This window comes from Hibiscus syriacus, unplaced genomic scaffold, assembly GCF_006381635.1.
Source record: "Hibiscus syriacus cultivar Baekdansim isolate YM2019G1 unplaced genomic scaffold, ASM638163v2 tig00117021_pilon, whole genome shotgun sequence".
Taxonomy (NCBI): domain Eukaryota; kingdom Viridiplantae; phylum Streptophyta; class Magnoliopsida; order Malvales; family Malvaceae; genus Hibiscus; species Hibiscus syriacus.
This window is the reverse complement of record NW_024063527.1, coordinates 461,833-482,663: the sequence shown is the minus strand read 5'-3', so window position 1 is coordinate 482,663 and position 20,831 is coordinate 461,833. Positions and strand designations below refer to the sequence as shown.

Genomic DNA, 20,831 nt, shown 5'->3' with positions numbered 1-20,831 from the left:
TAGAATCATAAACACTATCCACAAGCATCAATCTAAGTTAAAAAGAAAAAAAACCTTCAAATGATTTATCATACTAGCTAATTCACTTTTAACATTCATCATTCACAAACCACCAATTTAACCTACAATGATTACCTATTGGAACTCTCGTTAAACACGTACAAAAAAATAGTTTACAAGCATCAACAATCATACACCCCATATTTCACAAGCATCAATATAAGTTCTCGGGGATGGGGAAGAAGAATCCACGGATTCAACCCCATATTTCACCGCCGAACTTGAATTTTCTCGAGAAAAATGCAGCACACTTGGCTTTTGATCTCTGATCCAGCAAGTCCAAGATACAGTTGTTTCGAACATCTAGTATCTTCTTCAATATCAAGTTCCTACATGCAAGGCCAAGCTGGGTGAAGTAGTTGTTCGACAAGGACAAATTCTGAAGTTTTTGGAGTTTACAAACGATTTCGAGTACTTCCCCATGGAACTCATTGCTAGCTAAGTTGAGTGGCTCAATGCTTTTCAAGCACCCGAACGAGTGTGGGAATCGTTCCGTCATCGAACACGGTTGCTTGACTCAGGTTACCAATCTCGTATGGCGAACATCCTGTAAGCTGATTGTTGAGGAAAAGCACTTCGAGTAAGTTTTAAGCTTTACCGATACTTGTCGGAATCGGACCACTGAACTTCTCGTTTGCAAATGTGTGGTATAAGACCGGCGTGTTGCCCAGATTCTCGGGTTGTGTTGATTGGGATGTACTAAAGTAATAATGTTACAGATACAATGTAGGACAATCAATGGTGTGGTTATTTGAAAGATGATGAAAAAAGAAGAAGATAAAGAAAGGTGGGAAACGGGAAAAGAGTTAATCAAAAAAATATTTGTTTGAAGTCGAAGTACAGTAAATGTGGCTGTAAAGTATGACATTAACATTCTATGTAATAACTATTAACTGCGAGTGATCAATTAATTATAAATCAATGACGTTAATGATTAATTTATTAGTTTTGAAATTTTAATAAAAAAATTACTCAAAGATTAGTGACTATTTATATATTTGAACCCAATTCTATTACGTGGAGAAGAGTGATGGAAGTAAATGATCGGTTTTTGAGAAAAATCACCGTTGCCAAGGCCCGGAAGAAAAAGGGATGGTGAGGGAAACAGGATTTGATATTTCAGTTGCTAGTGAAATAATGGCAGTTTTAGCCTGACAACATCTCTTGCTGATATGAGAGAGCGGCTCGGAAAAATGGTGATTGGAAATAGCAAGGCTGGTGACCCTATAACTGCTGATGATCTTGGTGTCGGGGGTGCTTTAACATTGTTCATGAAGGATGTCATTAACCCTACTCTGATGCAGACCCTCGAGGGAACCCCTGTTCTTGTACATGCTGGTCTGTTTGCAAACATTGCTCATGGTAATTCATCTATTGTAGCTGATAAAATTGCATTGAAGCTGGTTGGACCGCGAGGGTTTGTGGTCACCGAAGCAGGTTTTGGTGCCGATATTGGAACAGAAAAGTTCATGAACATCAAGTGTAGATACAGTGGTCTAAGACCTCACTGTGCTGTTATCGTGGCAACAATAAGGGCCTTGAAAATGCATGGTGGCGGACCAGAAGTTGTTGCAGGGAAGCCTCTCGATCCTGCCTAGTTAAACGAAAACGTTTCTTTGGTTGAAGCTGGTTGTGTTAATTTGGCCAGGCATATTGTAAACACTAAGGCCTATGGTGTAAATGTTGTTGTCGCTGTGAACAAATTCTCGACCGACACTGAAGCAGAAATGAATGCTGTTATACATTCATCTATGGCCGCTGGGGCATTTGATGCTGTAATCTGTACCCATCATGCTCATGGTGGTAAAGGAGCAGTTCGTTCCTTCTCCCCGTCTGTTAGTTTCCGTAAAAGCATAGTGATGCAGTCAAAGGCGCATATAGAAATAGAATTACCTACTCTGTCTTGCACATAGCATCTCTTTTACGTTATTCGTACTCTGGTTTGTCGGATATGAGTTTGTGTCCAACAGGTGTGTCGGATATTCCCATACCAGTGACCGTAATATGTTGGACATAGGTAGTTAAAGAAAATACGAAGAGTTGGAGCAAAGAACCAATGCTCTGTGGTTTCCATCTTTTAAATCTGCAATTTCTTAATGTGCCATTTACTCTAGACATTAATCCAGATCTGACTTCATTGTTTACCACCGAGACACCGGATTTCTTTGTGAAATTCCTCCACATTCTGGGTCATCATATTTTACTAAATCGAAAAGCGCCTTGGACCATTTGAAATAGGTTCTTTTAAGCGAAGTAATGAGGTTAAATCGTTCGAGCTTTCTACATTTGAGTTACACTTCGAGTTCGGATATATTTCCCTTTCTACCTGTTACTAAATAGGTGCTTTGTATCTAGTTATGTAAAACCAGTCTCATGAAGTTAACGTGAAGTTTTCAGTGAGTAACAACTTTTATTTTTGTCAGGTCGAACTTGGAGTTGCAGTTCAGAAGGCCTGTGCAAGTGTGAATCAGCCACTAAATTTCCTGTATCCTTTGGATATTAGTATTAAAGAGAAAATCGAGGCGACTGCAAGGTCATACGGTGCCAGTGGGGTCGAATACTCCGAACAGGTAAACTCCTAATACATCTTTAATCGATTTCTTCCACGACAACCCTTCCAAGCTAACGTGGCTTTGATCTTGCGCACATCATTACTCGAATTTATTTACTGTCTATCAGAGTTCTCGTCTTTTTTAGTTCGCATGAGTTCTGTTCCTTATTCCGTTCGGATTTGTATTGCATATTAAATGTTCCAAACTCACCTCAGGTCTGTTTTTTGATTTTTTGGATCACGGAGTGCAAAACCGAAAATATCCAAATTGAATTCGGGTTTAATGACCAAGTATATTCAAGAACTGATCAACAGTTTCCCCATTGACATGATCATTATTTTGTCCTCAAATCAGGCTGAGAAACAGATTGAGATGTACACCAAACAAGGGTTTTCCGGTCTGCCGATCTGCATGGCGAAAACACAGTATTCGTTTTCGCACAATGCGGCACAGAAGGGTGCACCAAGCGGATTTAGCTTACCGATAAGGAATGTGCGAGCCAGTATAGGAGCCGGTTTCATTTATCCTTTAGTTGGTACAATGAGCACGATGCCAGGACTACCAACAAGGCCATGCTTTTACGAAATCGATCTCGACACCACCACCGGAAAGGTTGTTGGTCTTTCATGAAAGCTCCATTGAAATCTCGCGAGAGATCAAGTTTGATTCTCTGAGAGACTTTGCCTGAGGGCTCGTTGAGTACGTGCATGAAGCGATTAAGCTTGAACTCGATATGTCATGATTCTTGGTATTTCTGTTCGTTAGCGTTTGTAGTTGTGAAAAGTACTGAATCTGGGTTTTAATCATCTCTTTCAGTCTGGAATAAAATCTATTCTTTCTCTTTCATGGGGTTGTGCTGATTCAGTAAGCTTTGCTTCTTACTGTTGGCAGTGGACGTCTATTTTATCCAGCTTATAAAAATGAACAGCTCTTGCAGTTCATATTTGGAATACATGCTAGTGTTTGTTTGCGTTTATGTAAGGCTTAAAAAAATCCTAATAATTTTATCAAGTGTGTAACTTTATAGAGTAAATTAGAAAATATTTTAAGTTAAAACCAAAAATATTATATTTTTATAATAAATTATGTAAATTTTATAATTATTTTAATTATAATTTAAAAGGTTATTCTCAAGAAACTCGTATAACATTTCTTTATGTATTGAATTTATTATTAATTGTATAAAATTTTAAAGTGGATAATATAATATTTTAAGTTAAAATTTATCGTATAGTGTAATATTTTCGATTAAAACTAAAATTATTATCAATCTTATAACTTTATAAGATGAAAACACACATTATGGGGTAGAAATCGTTGACTAAGTCCATATAAATAGTGTATTGAATCATCTAGAATTTCCTAATGTGTGATGCGTGTCAGCTAGTAGAGTAAGAATATAATACCGTTAAATATCGACTCAAATTCTAACTAAAATATAAGTTAAAGATTATTTAGTGATTAAATTTATTTATGTAATAAGTATTTTAAGTGAATAATTTTGTTTCTTATAATACATATAAGATGTTTCCTAAACTTTAGAACTATGAGAGAATTATCATAAAAAATATTTTGTTGTAGTATCTGTAATTTTTTGGAGTTTATGCTCGAAAAATTAAATTTTAGAGAGTATTTTGGGATACAAAATATTTTTTATATAAACTTGGTATTAAGATATATAAGGTATTATATATTTATATTTTTTATGGTCTCTATATCTATAATAAATTATTACTTTTTTCATATGTAGAATACACATAATTGAATCACATCAAAATGTCTTGCACATGTTTTATTTTAATTTTTTTTTTTTGCTTGTGAAATTAGAAATTTTAAAAATAATGATGGACAAAGAAGACGTTGGAAACCTAATAATTTGAATTTCCTGTCCAAAATCTCAATAAAAAGGACCCACAGATGTTCCCTTCAAAATAAACGAATTACTGTATTAAGTCAATTGAAAAGGCCCACAGATATTTTGTTTTTGCTTACTTGTTTCCCCCAAAGGATCCTTGAGCAAAGTTAAATCAATTGAGAATTTGTAAAAGTAACTATCTTTTGAATTATCCGTTGGAAGAGAGCAAAACTCTTAGTTTTTGTGGTCGTGAGATCGAGTCTTACGGTGGGTAATTTATAATTTTGACTATCGGAGGTATTCCACGGAAGCTGCTTTCAACTTGACGTTGGGGGCAGCCTACTATCTTACCTCTCCCTCTCCCTATCCCTATTACAAATAAGAATAGGATCAACTAATTTTAAAAATAACCATTTTTATAAATTACTAAATAATATTGTAAAACTAATTCCATGACATTTTTTATTTTTTAAAATAAGTTAAATGACCAAAACAAAAGTGATAATTATGTATAGGTTGAGAGAGAGAGAGAGGGGTGCATGGAAAAGTCTGAAACAGTAGCCTTCCGTAAAGCGAAAAGGCCACGTTGATTTTCTTATATCCATAAGCACTTATCGAAGGGTCCAAGAGAATATTACAGTTAGTGGGAGAGAAAGAGGAGAAAATGATTAAAAAATGGAATACTGGGCATCATCTTTGCTTCTTGTTCAATTCAAAAATCAACCTAGAAAATCCTGCAGATTCTGTATGATATCTGCTGGATCTTGCTTTACAAACTGTTAGATTTTCTTCCATGGCCGACCTTTTTAAAGCTCACCTTTCTGCTTCCTCCTCATCCAACCTTCTTCTTCTCCTCCTTCCCCTTTCTGGGTTTTCTTTGTTCAACGATCATGGGAATGACAACTCAGTCTCAGACTCAGTTCCATGTTCTTGCTGTTGATGACAGTCTCATTGATAGAAAACTTATCGAGAAGCTTCTCAAGACCTCTTCTTGTCAAGGTAAACTTTTTTCTTTCTGCAGAACAGGTGTTTAACTGAACTTGTTTGATTCGGACACAGAACATGGGTTGTTGATGTTTGTGTTTTATTACAGTTACTGCAGTTGATTCTGGAAGCAAGGCTTTGGAGTTTCTTGGATTGAATGACGAGAGTATTGACAACGAAGAAGAAGATGATCGACAAGTGGGAGTGAATTTGATCATCACAGATTATTGCATGCCTGGAATGACAGGCTATGATCTCCTCAGAAGAATCAAACAATCTTCTTTTAAAGACATACCAGTTGTTATCATGTCTTCTGAGAACATCCCATCAAGAATCAACAGGTTTGTGTAACATTTTAAAAAAAGGTTAAATCTTTTCTTTCTCATGTTTGATTGATCATAATCTGACGTGAATTTCATGACAACAGATGTTTGGAAGATGGAGCTGAAGAGTTCTTTTTGAAGCCAGTTCAATTATCAGATGTAAACAAGCTGAGGCCTCATCTCATGAAAGGAATTGGATCTGAAGAAACGCGATCAAACATTAATAAAAGGAAGGGCTTGGAAGATATTCATTCCCCCGGTAGAACAAGAGCAGGATACAATGAATTGGAAGTTGTCTGATCTGCATACCCTGGGGGAAATTTTCTTGGTTTTCTGGATACAAAGTGGGATGAAGGGTTGATGAGATCCAAACTTAATGAACCAATTCTACACAGCTCTGGGTTCTTCCTAGTGTCAGATTCTTTGTTTTACACAAAATCATGGTATAGAATTTTGATTCATGTTAGAGATGAGGGAGAGCTACCTGATTATGCTTTAGGGTTACATGGAATCTATGTTTCCAAATGTAAATCAGCACAAGGGAAATTATAAACTCAATTTTGTTGCTTCATCAACAGATTCGCATTCTCTGTGCTTGTGTCAACACTTTCAGTTTTACTTCTCTCATCCTAATGTGTTTCAAATGAATCTAGATTACAACCATAAGCTTGAAAAAAAAGGATAAAGCATGACAATAAATGTAAATTGTATAACTATTTTAGTTGTAACTTAAAATATTATCATCAAAATATTCTTTAACCGAAAAGATTATTAATTGTGTAACTTTTACCGATGTAAATCAACATTATTATCAATCTTTTGGGATGAGTCTAAAATACAAATGTATGTCTGAAGACTATCCATCCAAATGTTGTAATTCAAGATTTATGCCTGAAGGCTGTCCTTATTTTTCAAATGTTCTAGTGACACATATCAACAAGATGTTTAATTTTCTGTATGAATATTCTCGAGGTATTTTAATTGCTCCCTTTTTTTCCAGTTTCTCAGTAACCAAACACTATTTATATGTTCTGTAAAAGGCAACGATCAGGGGAAAGAAAAGTTTAAACAAGATTCATAGGGAATTTTCTCAAGAAGTAAGAAATGGTAAATTAGTATTGATTATAATGATGAAGTTTTAAACTTCCAAAACTGGATTACATCCCATACAGGTTCATCATAGAAAGCTACAAGGAACTATGAGCTTAATTCATTCTGCTCTCCAGGTCATTGATTTCGTCCTTGTGATTTTCCATCTTCTGGCTCGATAAACATACAAGGACCCAGAAAATGAACCTCCTTGAAATGTGGACCCACATTTTCAATTCCTAGTATTAACATTTTTTTTAATTTATTTCCTCAACTTTATAAAAATAATTTAATTCTTTGATTGACTTTCTTTTGTAAATTTTTTCTTCCCACTAATTTATTAATTTCCTTTATGCTCCTATCAATACAACAACAACAACAAAACCCTATTCACATGTGTAATGGGATAAGGGAGGTAGGGTAGTAGGATCCCCAACGCAGGTTGAGAGCAGCTTTCGTGGAAGACCTCCGGCAGTTAGAAAATTAAAAATAAAGATAAAATGCAATGTATGTATAAATAAATAAATAAATAAATAAATACATAGTTGAACAATCTTCATATGCAGTCTACATCTGCGTGTCTGTAATGGGAAGTAATCCCTGCAAATAAATCCACGCGTAAAAAGCTCTGTATATAGACAGAAAGCGTAAGATCGGACTATACTCCTATCAATAATTAATCCTAACAGAACTTTTATTTACAAATAACACTATATAGGGGTATATTATAATTTTTATATTATTTAATTTATTAAATAACATACAAATCTTACTTTCACTCATGAAATAATATACATATATATATATGATTAGAAAAAGTTATTTAAATTAAAACCAATATGTACTTAATATTATAACACAATTACAATTAAATTTAAAGAGAAACTTCATCAACTCAACTAGCTTCTACTCGAGTTGAATTTCATAAATTTGATTTGACTTTACAATTTTCAAAATAACATTTGAATCATAAATCATGTCACTCCAACACATAATTTTTTAACTTGATCAAATACTTTTCCAGACTTATTTTCATATAAGAGAACTACCGATTTCCACTAATGCTATATAATTTTCCAGATATAATGTCTTACCATATGATTTAATTTAACATTTGATACATGCAAACAGATCAAGTGGTCTTAGTGGTAAAAAAGAATATATTGAGTTCGAATAGCTACATCGTAAAAAGTATTTACATTATCAATTGGTTAATTTTTTTTAAATAGATATCGTATTCACATTATAAATTATTTGAAAGATGCTGTGATATGCTGAAGGAATTTTTAATTAGAAGTTCCATTTACATTGATAATAGTGGGAAGTGTGGATCTAGAAACCCAATCAAATTTCTTACATGAAAATGGAAGAAAACATGAAGTGGAACTGCCAGAGTTGTATTACTCAAACCTCAGATATAAATCTCATATACTTTACCTGTCTTATTTAATTAAAAGAAATCAGCATTTAAAGAAAGTAGCCACATCTGAACACAGCTTAAAAGAATGAAAAGCCCAAATATCACAGGTCAAACTCAAACGTATAAATGATGACTAAGCTTTCAAACATTCTAAAAAAATACATTATTGCAAAACTCAAAAATACCATTTGCTAAGTGATGCCATCTCACAAAAAAAAAAAAAGGCAACAAAACTAAAAGGAATTGGCAAGTGACCTGATGCTTTTCCACTTTAGTTAAATGGCAGCATGACTTACAAAAGTTTCTAAAAACCATCGGTTTATTGAGGCAGTTGGCCATGTGGTGGATGACCTGATGACTGTGGTGGAGGCAGCATACCAGATTGACCACCCGACTGCAAAAAGTGTAAGAACAACAGGTTAGTATTCTTATGAACTCAAGTGAAATAGATGATATTGTAAACATATAACACAATAAAAAGGTGGAATTTGAACAATACTGTCGATGCATGACATCGAAGGAAATAGGATGCCTACTACCCCGGTTATTAACTGGTCGAATAGGCTCAAACAAAAGGGCAATCATTCAGAAGGAATGTTATAATTTTCACTAGGCTATTCATTTTCTCAAACGAATTGCAAGAAAGGGAGCTTTGAGAAAGAGACGAATCACTATAGCTATTCAATTAGCTAGTTTGAGGAATGGCTGGTACTCCAGATAAATTAAAAATGGAATTGGTTTACCTGGTAAGGATTGAACCCTGGCATCATTGGCATCTGCCCACCCTGTCCGCGATTGAATGCTCCACCCTGGGGATACATTTGGCCCCCACCCACATTTGCTTGGCCCTGCATATTTTGCATACCATTTGGAAAACCTCCAACTGAAGGGCACCGCTAGTGCATTGGATTCACCCTAAAATGGCATTGTGGCATCGGAGGAGACATCTGATTCATTGTACCTTGCATACCCTAAAATTGTGAAATATTTGTTACCACCTTAAAATTGTCTCCGATGAAAGAGTGAACACAAAGAAATCACTTACACCACAATTTACAGAAAATTTTACCACAGCAGCTCGACACATATATTCAGCATTCCCATATCTGATAAAATTAAATCCTTTCTTATTCCACTTCTCAAACCCTAGATTATAGAATTTCTATTTGATAACAAATATTACAGTGGTACTGGGAGCCTAATGATTTGAAACTGAAAACAATACTTGCTAAAAGGAATCATATGATGTAAAACTATGTGAAAGATCATACCATTGGACCAGGCATCGGCATTTGATGTGATGAATGTGAAGGCAAAGATCCTGACATTGATGATGGTCTCGGTGAAGGGACACCATGGGGAGGCATTTGTGGTGGAGGGCGTTGTAAATGAGGATGTGGAAGCATGGGCATATGAGATCCAGGCCGTAGCTGTGGCATTTTCGGAGGTACAATAGGCCTAGGAGGCATTTGCTGTTGTAGTAACTGTTGTTGAATCTGCTGAGGGGTTTGTTGATATCCATGCTGCTGATTGCCTGCAAGAAGAGATGCATGCGGTCCAGGAGGAAGAGGAGGAGCTCCAAAAGGCATGGAACCTGAAGAGGCTGCTTTTGGTCTTCCTTAGAAGACCCATCAAGAGACATCGCAACTCCAATACCAGGTATTGTACCCTCATTTCGAGTAAATCCAGGTGCAAACAGTCCTGGTATGGGGAAGAGATGAAAATGGTAAAGACTGAAGAGCACCGCATTAAGTAGAAACCTTGGTTCTGTCCCATGTTATATTTATCACGAGCAGTATATCCTGGTCTATTTCTGCACCAAAACTTTGTCATGTGACCATTGCTACCACTGCATGATTATGCATATGAGTTAAACACCTGAAGGTCAGTTTGGCATATAATTTGCAGATGTTCTCAAACAATTTCATTAAATTTCAATCTCAAAAAATCAAACATGATACATAGTCAACACTCGTTAGCATTCAAAAACAGTCCATCATATCAACACTAACAAGCATATGCATTAAAACTCTCTTAACTGTTAAAATTATACCAATTAAATGCAAGGTATTCGCCAAGAGGCAAGCAGAATAATTCTGTAGTAGACTGAGTTTACCTGCATAGAAGATATCCAATAGGATGTCAAGCAATATCCCACACGCTATTAAAATGAGCATTAGGAATTTCCACCTGCGGAATTTAACGCCTGTACATTAAGAATGATATTTGGCAATTGTAAGTTAAAAAACCCCCATGCATCAGTAATTACATACAACTGCAATAAATGTATTACAAGTATTTGAAAATAAAGAAAAACCAAACTCGCTTTTTGATACGGAATTATGTGTTGAATCTTATTCAAGAAAGTTTGGGTAGCAGATGAGCATTTCTATAGGCAAGCATAAAACGAATTACAATATGAAAAATTAATCAAACAAAAAAAGATAGCAAAGCTGCCTTTAGCGAAAATTTTTGTTCCTTTATATTATTATCAGGCTTATATAACTATGATTTTAAACTCATCATCTACAACCTGTGAAGTTTTCACAAGGTTTGATGTCTCTCCTAATTGGTCTCACAGACCAACCTAATAATCTGACCTGACTATATATACCTCAAAAAAACGGCGGGGTGCGGATTGATCAAGGGCGTGAAGGTGAGGATAAGCGAGCTGCATTTGACTCTCATCCAATTTACGGATGATTTAATATTGTTCCTGGATAACAAAGTGGAGTTCTTAAAAAATGCAAAGAGAATATTTAGAGTTTTCGAAGCACTTCCGGGCTTAGATTAAATCTTCGCAAAACAAAGTTGTATGGGGTTGGGTTAATATGGATGATGATTGTATCGCGGATTGGGCGGATAAGATTAAGTGTGGGTGGGGGAAATTGCCAACCACCTATCTGGGATTTCCTCTTGGCCGATCGAAAAATTCTCCTGAAATTTTGGAAGCCTGTCATGTATAAAGTTACAAAGCGCCTTGAAAGTTGAAAAGGAAAACTATTAACTTTCAGTGTCCAATTAACTCTCGTGAAGACGGTCATCGCAAATTTACCAGTATACTTCCTCTTTATTTTTTAGTTGCCACAAGTTGTGGCTATGAAATTGAACAGTATCATATCTAAGTTCTTATGTGGCGCAAACAGTGGAAGTCCTATACATTAGGTTAATTGGGAAAGACTATGTAGGCCAAGAATGCAAGGTGGACGGGGGCTAATTGATATCCGACTGAGAAATCAATCTCTACTAAATAAGTGGATATAGAGGTTTGCCGCATAACCCAAATGCTTATGGAGAGAAATTGTAGAAGCAATGTATGGTTCTGAGCAGGATTCACCGATTCCATCCCAGAGGCCACCGTACAAGTTGTCTTGGGTTTGGAGAAGCGCTGTGCAGCCTCTTAATAAAACCGACGATTTATTTACAAAGAATCTGAAACTCTCTATAGGGGACGGTAATTAAATAGATTTTTGGAACGATCACTGGACTAGAGATCTATCGTTGAGGGAGGCTTTTCCAAGGGTATTCGGTTTAGCATTTAAAAAGAGGGTAACGTGGTTTAGTTTGGTAATAGAATCAGTGGGAGATGGGAGTGGAACATAAAGATCAGGAGAATGTTATACTCATGGGAATTCAGTTTGTGGGATGACTTCATTCGAACATTAGATAAAGCAGTCCAAGGTAGCACTGGAAAGGACAAAGTTCGCTGGTTAGGCTTCCCAAGCGAAACGTATACCCCTAAATCCTTCTACTCAAATGTAGTATATGACGAGGAGGTGCAAGACAATTTTTGGAAGATGGTATGGTCAAACTTAGCTCCCACAAAAGTGGAGATTCTTGTGTGGAGAGCTGTGTTACAAAGATTACCGATTCTTGAGAAACTAGGTAAGCGGGGAATCGTTAATCCGAAATCTTGTGTTTGTGTGTTGTGTAAAAAGGAAAGAGAATCAGTGAATCATTTGTTTTGTCAGTGCGAGGTAGTTTGGCTAGTTTGGATGAGATGGTTTGCACTGTGGAAACTCCATGTTGCGTGTCATGGGAATACAAGAGCTTTTATGTCCCTCTGGGAAGGCTTACCGATTAATAAAACATATATGCCAATATGGAAGCTAGCTTTTTTTTTTATTTGTTTTGGTCGGTCTGGTTAAGCAGGAACGACGTATTGTTTAATAAGAGTTTGTTTAATGAAGATAATTTATTTGAATCAGCCATAGCTAGAATCGAGTGCTGATGCAGTTGGAAGTGGCCTGAATGCTGTCAATCAATAGGTGACTTCAGAAGAGCTACAAAGGAGTTCATCTCAGTCAGGTGAAAATAGAGTGGTCCTGTAGGTGGAGGAAGAGGCCAAATTACTAAATATCTAGGGGTAAAATCTCCAACATGATAGGGTTGCGTTGTATGTTAAGAAATAAAAAGAATGATAGGGTTAAAAATTGTTGGGGAGTGTCTGGTTGTTGGTTTGCTATCTGACGGTGCTGCAATGCCCCAACTTTTTTGGATTGCTATCATTTCATTTAGAGGTCTCGGTTGGAAGGATTTTATCCGACAGTGGATGGAGCCATTGTTACTTTTCTGGTCGAATGAGGTGGTGGAGATATGATGTCTATCTTTGTAGATAGATTGCTATTGTGGTGTCAAACTAATGGTTGGATGATGTGTGCTTAATAATTAGGAGCATTGCTGATGTAGGTTGGATAATCAATGCCTTTGTGACATTGACTGCTTGTACAATCGATTAATGGGTTGCTACCTAGGTGTGGTTTTGTGTCTATATTTTATGTTCCACTCAGGTTTGGCACCTTCTTTTGGTATAAGTCTAGTGGGATGCATGTGGTAGATATGGTTGTAGTATATCTATAGCCTTTAGAGCATGTGGGTTTGGATTTGTCCGTATCATTCGAATTCTGTTTATTTTTTAGTGGCTTTAGTTTGTGGTACTCTTTTTATTTCATTTAAAATAAAAGAGATTTTTTAATGAGGTATCGACCATTGTCGTTGTTTTTGTATGTTATCATGCTTTAATTACCTACAAAACACAATTTTAAAAAAACAAAATTTAATATTATAATTAAAATAATTAAAAATAAATAATACGACAATACAACATCAAAAGTTTTGTGATATAAACATAGTTTATTTTTTTCCCACTAATGTTGAATTACTTTTTGTTTACTTACATATGGATAATTACATGAAAAAGAGTACGCTTATCTAATATAATATTCTCCTCTAAATAAGAAAAATCAGTCATTTCATCTAAAAGCCAAAAAAAAAAAGAAGTTTTATCCGTTCATTTGGTTTATTCCAATTCCCACACAAAAATCCATTGCCTTTAACAAATTCAAAAGCATCAAGTTGTTCAATAAATAAATAAATAACCTTTTCAGCTTTGACTTCAAAGAATTGTTTTCCATTTTGTCTGCTGAAAATTTTTGCAAAATTCAAGCTTTGGGTCTTTCTGTTTTCAATCAGATCTGATCATGTTGAAGGTCAAATTTGATTTGATTCCTTGAAAAACAGGGCCTTGGAATTTTGCAATATAATCATCAACTTGTTGTTTGAATTGTAATGGATTTGGATGATTTCAGATCAGTTCTTGAAACAGCTGGTGTTAATGTGTGGAGTTTTATAGACACGGCAATCATGGTAGCTTCTTTGGATTATGGCCAAGAGCTGAAGCAAAGGAGAGATGGGATAGTGGAGAGGCTTTATGGTACGTCCATGGTTACCAGGTGTAAAAGCTGTGATTTTGGTGAGAGGTCAAATGGATATCAAGTAAATAAAGAAGATCTCCCCCATGAAGCTAAAGGAGGAGGAAAAGGGTCGCCTTTTACTCCTCAATCAGATAAAGATGATGATTTGGATCCTTATGGAGGCTTGTTTGATGATGAACAAAAAAGGGTTCTTGAGATTAAGGAGCGTCTTGAACTACCTGATCAGGTATTTGCTTTTTTCCTGCAATTCTATTGTTGATTTGATGAATTGTTTTGGATTTTGATTTGAATGAATATATGTTTTTAAATGGTTGTACAGTCTGAAGATTCTTTGGTTGATTTACTTCAAACCTTGTCAGACATGGATATAACATTTCAAGCTCTCAAGGTAATAATTATGTGGGACACTTTTTTTGTTTAATTTCCTGTTTAGTTTGATTTTAAGACCGTTGGCATGTTATGATTCTATCTTCAGGAGACCGACATCGGTAGATACGTTAACAAATTGAGGAAACATTCATCAAATGATGTTAGGAGATTAGTGAAGCAACTTGTCAGGTTTTAATGGACTTATGGAAGTGACATATATGTTAAAAAATTTATCAATGAAAGTGTGTTATATGATTATATTCTTTGTTTCTTCAGGAAATGGAAAGAGATTGTAGATGAATGGGTGAGGGTGAATCAACCTGGGGAACGTCAACCTGCTGGACTTATGGGTAAAATTGTTATCTAAACTGTAATATGGAGAATTTCGACATGTCACTAAAGTTAAAATGCCTATGAATATTGTCTACTAGCAGATGGAGATTCACCGCAGCAAAAGCTCCCTCAAAATGATCATCAACAGGTTAAAGAAGATGTTTTTCCATGTGAATGTTGTTTTGAAATTCTGCCTTATTTTTTTGTATCTTTCTGAGATTCTGTTCTGTTATAGGTTCCTGATTTTGCATACTCCCCAAACCCGCGCAGTGAGTATGGTATCTGATTCAAAGTTGGATATGATATTTGTATCTTTCTTTTGTGCTTCAATTAATCAACCTTCTTTTTATTGTCTTTCTGTATGACAATTGACAGATGGGAGTTTTGGTTTAGACAAGAAAAATTCAGAACCTGAAAGGAAGCCAAAGTCGATCCCTCCTCCCCGAAAAGATCCTCCATCAAGACATATTCACTCAACTCCTCCACGAAACGTACAGGTATTAGCACATACCTTATTGGAGCTTCTAATTGCATCATTGCTTTGTTGACGGACATGGAGGTCTGATACCAAATCTAGATAGCAAATGTTTTTCAAACGATTTGTTGACGTGAAACCGGTGTTTTGACAAATTCCCATGATTCTGAGTTTTGGATTCTCAAGGAGAGAAGTTATTATATTAGCAGAAAGGCAAAGGGAAACCTCAACTTAATTTAACCATTTTAGTGTTGCCGGTTGCCCAAAGGGTTTGGTTTGATGAGCGTATATTTGTATAGACTTTGTCATGCTTTTTGTTGAATCACCTTTCTGGGGGTTTCATAGAGGCAGAGAGAACAAAAGGAAAGCAATTTTGACTCTGAAAGGCTGGCTTCTTCAAGGAAAAGGCTTCAAGAAAGTTACAAAGATGCTGAAAATGGTTTGTTTTCTTCTCTTCTTTCACAATTTACTTCATCTTGAATCTCTCACTTTGGGTTCATACTAAATGTGATTGTCTGCACTTTTTGCGTGCTTTTTGAAGCCAAAAAGCAACGAACGATACAAGTGATGGACATTCACGAGCTACCAAAACCCAAGAATACCTTCTTTGCCAAAAACAAGGGAGGTGGTCCTCAAGGGAGGCACTGGTGATTGGTTGAATGAATTCAGATTAAACAGCATCCTATCTTAGGTTGTTGATTTCTATGCTGTGAATGTTGTATAAGATAGGAGTACTCTTCCTATCTTTTATAGGCTATCTTTCCATGTTCTTTCACGGATATGTACCGAACTATTTGTCAATCATTTGAAATTCTTGAGGGCCATGGACGTCCATAACCATTCTATTGGGGCTGAACAGTACTTCTTTGTTTGAACTTGTTACCCCTTCCCCCACCCCAAATGTTCGATGTTTTTGATTTGTAATATATGTTAGTTTTCTTAGAAGGTAACTCGTCTTGGAAATTTGTTTCTATCATATTTATCAACTCAAGCTGACTCAACCTCGATGATAATAGCTGATATAATAGGCAAACTGATTGTTTAAGTTTATGAATACTCCTGGTAGCAATACTTTGTGGGGTATGGTTACAAGGAAATTTGACTTTTGATTTATTTATTTTGTGCTACCTTTTAAAAGTTCTGTAAGATACTCGGGAATAAGGATTTTGATTCAATTGCGGAATACCATCTGTAAGTCGTTGATATGTTGTGCAGAGAAACTTCTTTTTTTCGAAAAGCTTTCCACCATGTTTATGTTTAGAGCTGTTTTTTCTGAATTTCTAGCTACGATCCTCAGGTGGCAGGGAAACTTGTGGACTTATTATATGAAACGTATTATGAAAATGGCATGGGGCAAACTAACTCAAGTATTCAGAATTTGTGACCAGAAACCTAATTAGATTATGGGTATGGAGAGTTCAACTGATGTTGTGTTTCATTTTACTGTTAATCCTTGCTTGTTATATGATAAGGCTACTTAAATTGCATCTGTAGAGAGGGTCAAGGGGACTCTGCGATTAATACAAATGTATAGGAACAGTGAGGCCGATCTATTGTATGTATCCTCTTGTCTGTGGTCATGCATTTTCATTGATGACTTTTAGCTTATTTGTTTCCAGTAGTTGTTTGTACTTCTAAGGATGCTCCAATCAAGCTTGTTATTACCTCTTTAACTGCAGCATCTTTGCAGTCATCCCAGTACTTTTGTTCCCTATTTTGCGTGGACTCACTGGTAGGTGTTGGATATGGGTATTTGTCCAACAAGAATATACCCCTGTAGCCTTGTCTGAATACAAGTCGGATGCAGTCGTCGGACATGGGCACTTTATGGAAAATGAAGAGTGGAAGCAACATAGTTTGTTCCCCTTTCTGCAATTATATTCTTTTTATATAGTTTACCTACTTTTTTCTCGGTGATCTCATTTTGTGAGATTTTACTCACTTGAAACTGAATGCTTAGGAAAACATGACTTGTTTTCCCATCCGCAACCGCCAAACCATAGTATTCCCCTGGAGCAAAACAGAAGAAAAAGAAGAAATATCAAACATACTTTTGCTTCTCTCTGCCTTTCTGTTCTCTCTAAGATGATGTTTCGTTAAATCATTTTTCTTGTTAGTTTTGGTTGCAGGTGGTGCAGATAATGGCCAATTTTCACTATGTTTTAAGAGAGAGAGAGAGTAATAAGCCTCTTTGTAAGTGTTTTGCATCTTGATGAAGCGCTCAATTGTGCTTCGGCCCTTGTTCTATGACCGTAACTGACAAGAAGTGGCCTTCAGCTTGTTATGCTGGTTGGTGGATGTAATCGATCAAATTCTATGGTTCTCTCACCATAATCTCAGTAAACTTCTTTTCTTTGATGAATTCTTGTTTTGTCTTAAGGTAGCAATTCCATACTACATTTTGCTTAAACTATAAACATGCATGAGCAATAAATGTTGGGGAACCTATCGATGACATCCATGATTTATATATTTTGTGAAGTTCAATGCATAAGATTGTTGACGACTTGAACTTAATTACATGAGTCATCTATGACTTGCATTGAACTGATATTTTGCACAATGAGCAAATGTTATGACTTTATGAGGAATTAAAGTTCTAATATAATATCAGTTGCTCATGTTCTTTTACCAGAAATATGACTCAATGATTTTCCCTTCTATTTTGCTTATTCTTTCTTTATTCCCTACAAATTTATTTTTGCATATTAATCCCTCGTCAGAGTAAAGTTCTGTATAAATATATTTTTCCTTTTGACAATAATATATGTGTGCAAGTCAAATTTATGTTACTTGGACTCAATCATGGGTGTTGGACATGGGTATATGCGTCCAATAAGTTCAAATTCTTTCAAGATTTTTATGTATTTGGAGTCTTTGGAGGATCATGCCCTGACAATCATGTCAAGATGTGTCAGTTTGCTCTTCATGATAAAACATAACATTTTTTGACATTATAAAGTACTTGCACCTATTGTTGAATGTCTGATGGGATGCAGGTATACTCGTCTTACCCTGGCTTCGAATCATATTTATTTCACTTTTCTTTGATGAAAGTGAGAAAGAAAATACCTCGAGTTAGATTTTCTGAATTGCTATACTATCATATTCTTTTGTTCCTCGAATTTTTCTTGGCCTGCAATTGCTAGTTGTTTCTTGTTTGACAGTGGAGCCCTAACGGGTGCCCATTATTCTTGCCTAGATGTGTCTACTGGATCGACTCTCGACAATTGCTGGATTTCTACACCATCAGGGAACGGAGTCATCATTTGTTCTTATATGGATCTACTGAAGTGTGTACTACATATTTAACATGTGACTAACCCCATTGCAGCGATGTAGGGCTTGGTCGAAGCTTTGTTTTCGATGTTTCAGGAAGCTAAGTGACATTTTATATGGAGAAATGATTCAAGTAGAGATTAAGGAATTGTGCTATGATGGTTTTGGTTACGGAATCAACTTGGAAAAATGAGGGGATGCATGTGCAGATGTTGAGCAAACTTTGCTGTGGCTTTGATTGAAACTTAGAACTGCATGATACGGAAACCCGTGTAGCATGCAGGACTTGGGAATTTAATATATGTAAATGATTTGTTTTCCGGATTCTTCCTTCTGTTACTTGTATAAACATAAATACTATAAATATATTATACGTTTTTGACACGATCATGTTGGATTTCTGCAGGAAAAAAAGCTATGCTCCCATGTATTGAAGGAGAACAATTCTGAATACAGGAGGTGACCTCGATAGCAAAAGAAAATATTATTTTTCTTAGAAGATTTGGATTGTTGTATCTACAAAGTATGTATATTATCAATAAATTAAGAAAAATTCTCAACAGATACGATAATTATAGGATAAAATACATAGATGGTCTTCCGATTTTAGGGTGTTGTTTTGTTAAGTTCCCAACTATTAAAGGTTATAAAATGATCTTCCAATTATAGAGTGTTGTTTTGTTGAGGTTAAAAGTTACAAAATGGTCATTTGAATATTCATATGTTTTAAACTCGTAATTTTATATTAAAAAATTGACGGTTTGTTTGAGTTGGTCGTTAATATTTTAATTGGAATATGATATAAGAGTGATAAGAATTTTATAATATCTCAATCAATAGTTTAACATCCAACTTAAAATGTAGTCGATTTTTCAACAAGAAATGATAAATTTAGAACATATAAATAATCATGTGATCATTTTTTAACTTATAATAGTTGAGATTCAATAAAAATAATGTCCTATAGTTGGTGGGCCAATTATCAACTTCTAATGAGACTTGACAAAACATCACATTATAATTGGGATGTCATTTGTGTACTTTACTCGTAATTTTACGAAGATTCAGATTTCCTAAAGTGTTCTCTTTCCATCCAAGCTTTGAGAAGAACCGGGCATGATTTCAAAAGCAAATAAACGATTTAATATTAAATATAAATTACGTTAGTAATCTAAGAAAATGAAAATAACATACAATCCAATCTGATGGTGATCGGTAAATAACATATAACATACAATGCCTTTGGCTATGGCTACATTGGATTTTCATCCTATACAAAAGCAACCAACATTTAGGAATTGAATTGAATTCCCTAATCTGTATAGTTTCACCGACAGAGATAGAATTGCAATTCAATCCAGTTATTTGCAGTCAACATCAAACCAGAAATAGAGACTAGTTCGAGCATAAATCACCCGAACTCGCTGTAGTGCCAGATCTCCACTGGTCAAAACAGCTTTTGCACCTCCTTCAATCCGAGTGTGAGATACAGAAACGCTATCTCAAGTTGCAAGGGAATATCCCGCTACCGGCTGTACTCACAATCGGGCATGATAGATAGTTCAACAGGTTTGACTCACACTGAAGTATGCACTCATCTATAATTAGCCTTCCGCTCCTATGAAGCAAGCAGCAACCCAGCTCCACCTTTACCTTTAAGTTTGACAGCTTGCAGGTTGATAAAAACTCCAATGCACCGCTCCAGCAAAATGAACAGGCATACACATGGTTGTTTTGAAAGATAAAGGGGAAATGGAAAAATGGATACTTGGGACCTAATGAGAGCCATCTCCAGATTGTTGAATATCTATGTTCTTTCATGGCAGCCAGACATGCAATTTGCTGTCCTAGTTTTATTATAGATCGTTGGAAAATGAATTCCAGCCAATCCATTCTTAATATCGTGGCTGCTAATTTCCAACAATATGGCAGTGGCTCGAAACAACGTTTCTAGATATACGATGTATTAACCTCTCAACAAATCACCATTCAATATATACGGCAAAAACATATTCAGAAATTTTGCAAACCTGTCTGAATCTCGCAAACAGACGAGAGTTGTTTCATCAGGAAGCTCACCTCCGCCGATCTGAAGAAAGTTGATGTAGACTTGTGACAAAAACAAAAGCTTTTTTGCTGCAATAATAACTAAAAGTTAAATATTAGTTCTCTTCTCATGGCCTTGATATCTCTTTACCAGGAGACAGTTACATAGCACCGAGTAGGGGATGGGGAAAGAAACCTTTAAGAGAATTATGTTAAATAATCAGAAGGGTTTATAATTTAGTCCAAAGGGATTAAAAGAAGGTAGTAATCTGAGAGTTACCAAATGCCAATAATTGAATCGAATATGACGTTATTACTAAAATGCAGTTATT

The 20,831-nt window shown here is 35.6% G+C and overlaps 2 protein-coding genes and 2 pseudogenes across 4 annotated transcripts; 3 read left to right on the top strand and 1 right to left on the bottom strand.

Moving 5' to 3' along the window:
* The first annotated feature begins 700 nt into the window (after positions 1-700).
* On the top strand, positions 701-3,254 carry LOC120195903 (annotated as a pseudogene).
* Positions 3,255-5,174: 1,920 nt separating this feature from the next.
* On the top strand, positions 5,175-6,309 carry LOC120195826 (two-component response regulator ORR10-like). The gene is made up of 3 exons (XM_039197762.1): positions 5,175-5,466; positions 5,561-5,792; positions 5,879-6,309. Exons 1-3 carry the CDS (start codon positions 5,358-5,360, stop codon positions 6,072-6,074), a joined length of 537 nt encoding a protein of 178 aa, XP_039053693.1. The 5' UTR covers positions 5,175-5,357; the 3' UTR covers positions 6,075-6,309.
* A 7,196-nt stretch (positions 6,310-13,505) lies between these two features.
* Positions 13,506-16,124, top strand: LOC120195783 (probable mediator of RNA polymerase II transcription subunit 26c). Of its 3 annotated transcripts, none has more exons than XM_039197706.1 (9): positions 13,506-14,223; positions 14,317-14,385; positions 14,473-14,555; positions 14,643-14,716; positions 14,801-14,847; positions 14,935-14,977; positions 15,075-15,196; positions 15,520-15,613; positions 15,716-16,124. In XM_039197706.1, exons 1-9 carry the CDS (start codon positions 13,852-13,854, stop codon positions 15,823-15,825), a joined length of 1,014 nt encoding a protein of 337 aa, XP_039053637.1. In that variant the 5' UTR covers positions 13,506-13,851; the 3' UTR covers positions 15,826-16,124. The 3 variants fall into 3 exon arrangements, with proteins under 3 accessions (XP_039053637.1, XP_039053636.1, XP_039053638.1); XM_039197705.1 differs by having other exon boundaries at positions 14,798-14,847; XM_039197707.1 differs by having other exon boundaries at positions 13,507-14,223; positions 14,798-14,847; positions 14,935-14,968.
* A 3,538-nt stretch (positions 16,125-19,662) lies between these two features.
* LOC120195785 lies at positions 19,663-20,608 on the bottom strand (annotated as a pseudogene).
* Positions 20,609-20,831: the final 223 nt, after the last annotated feature.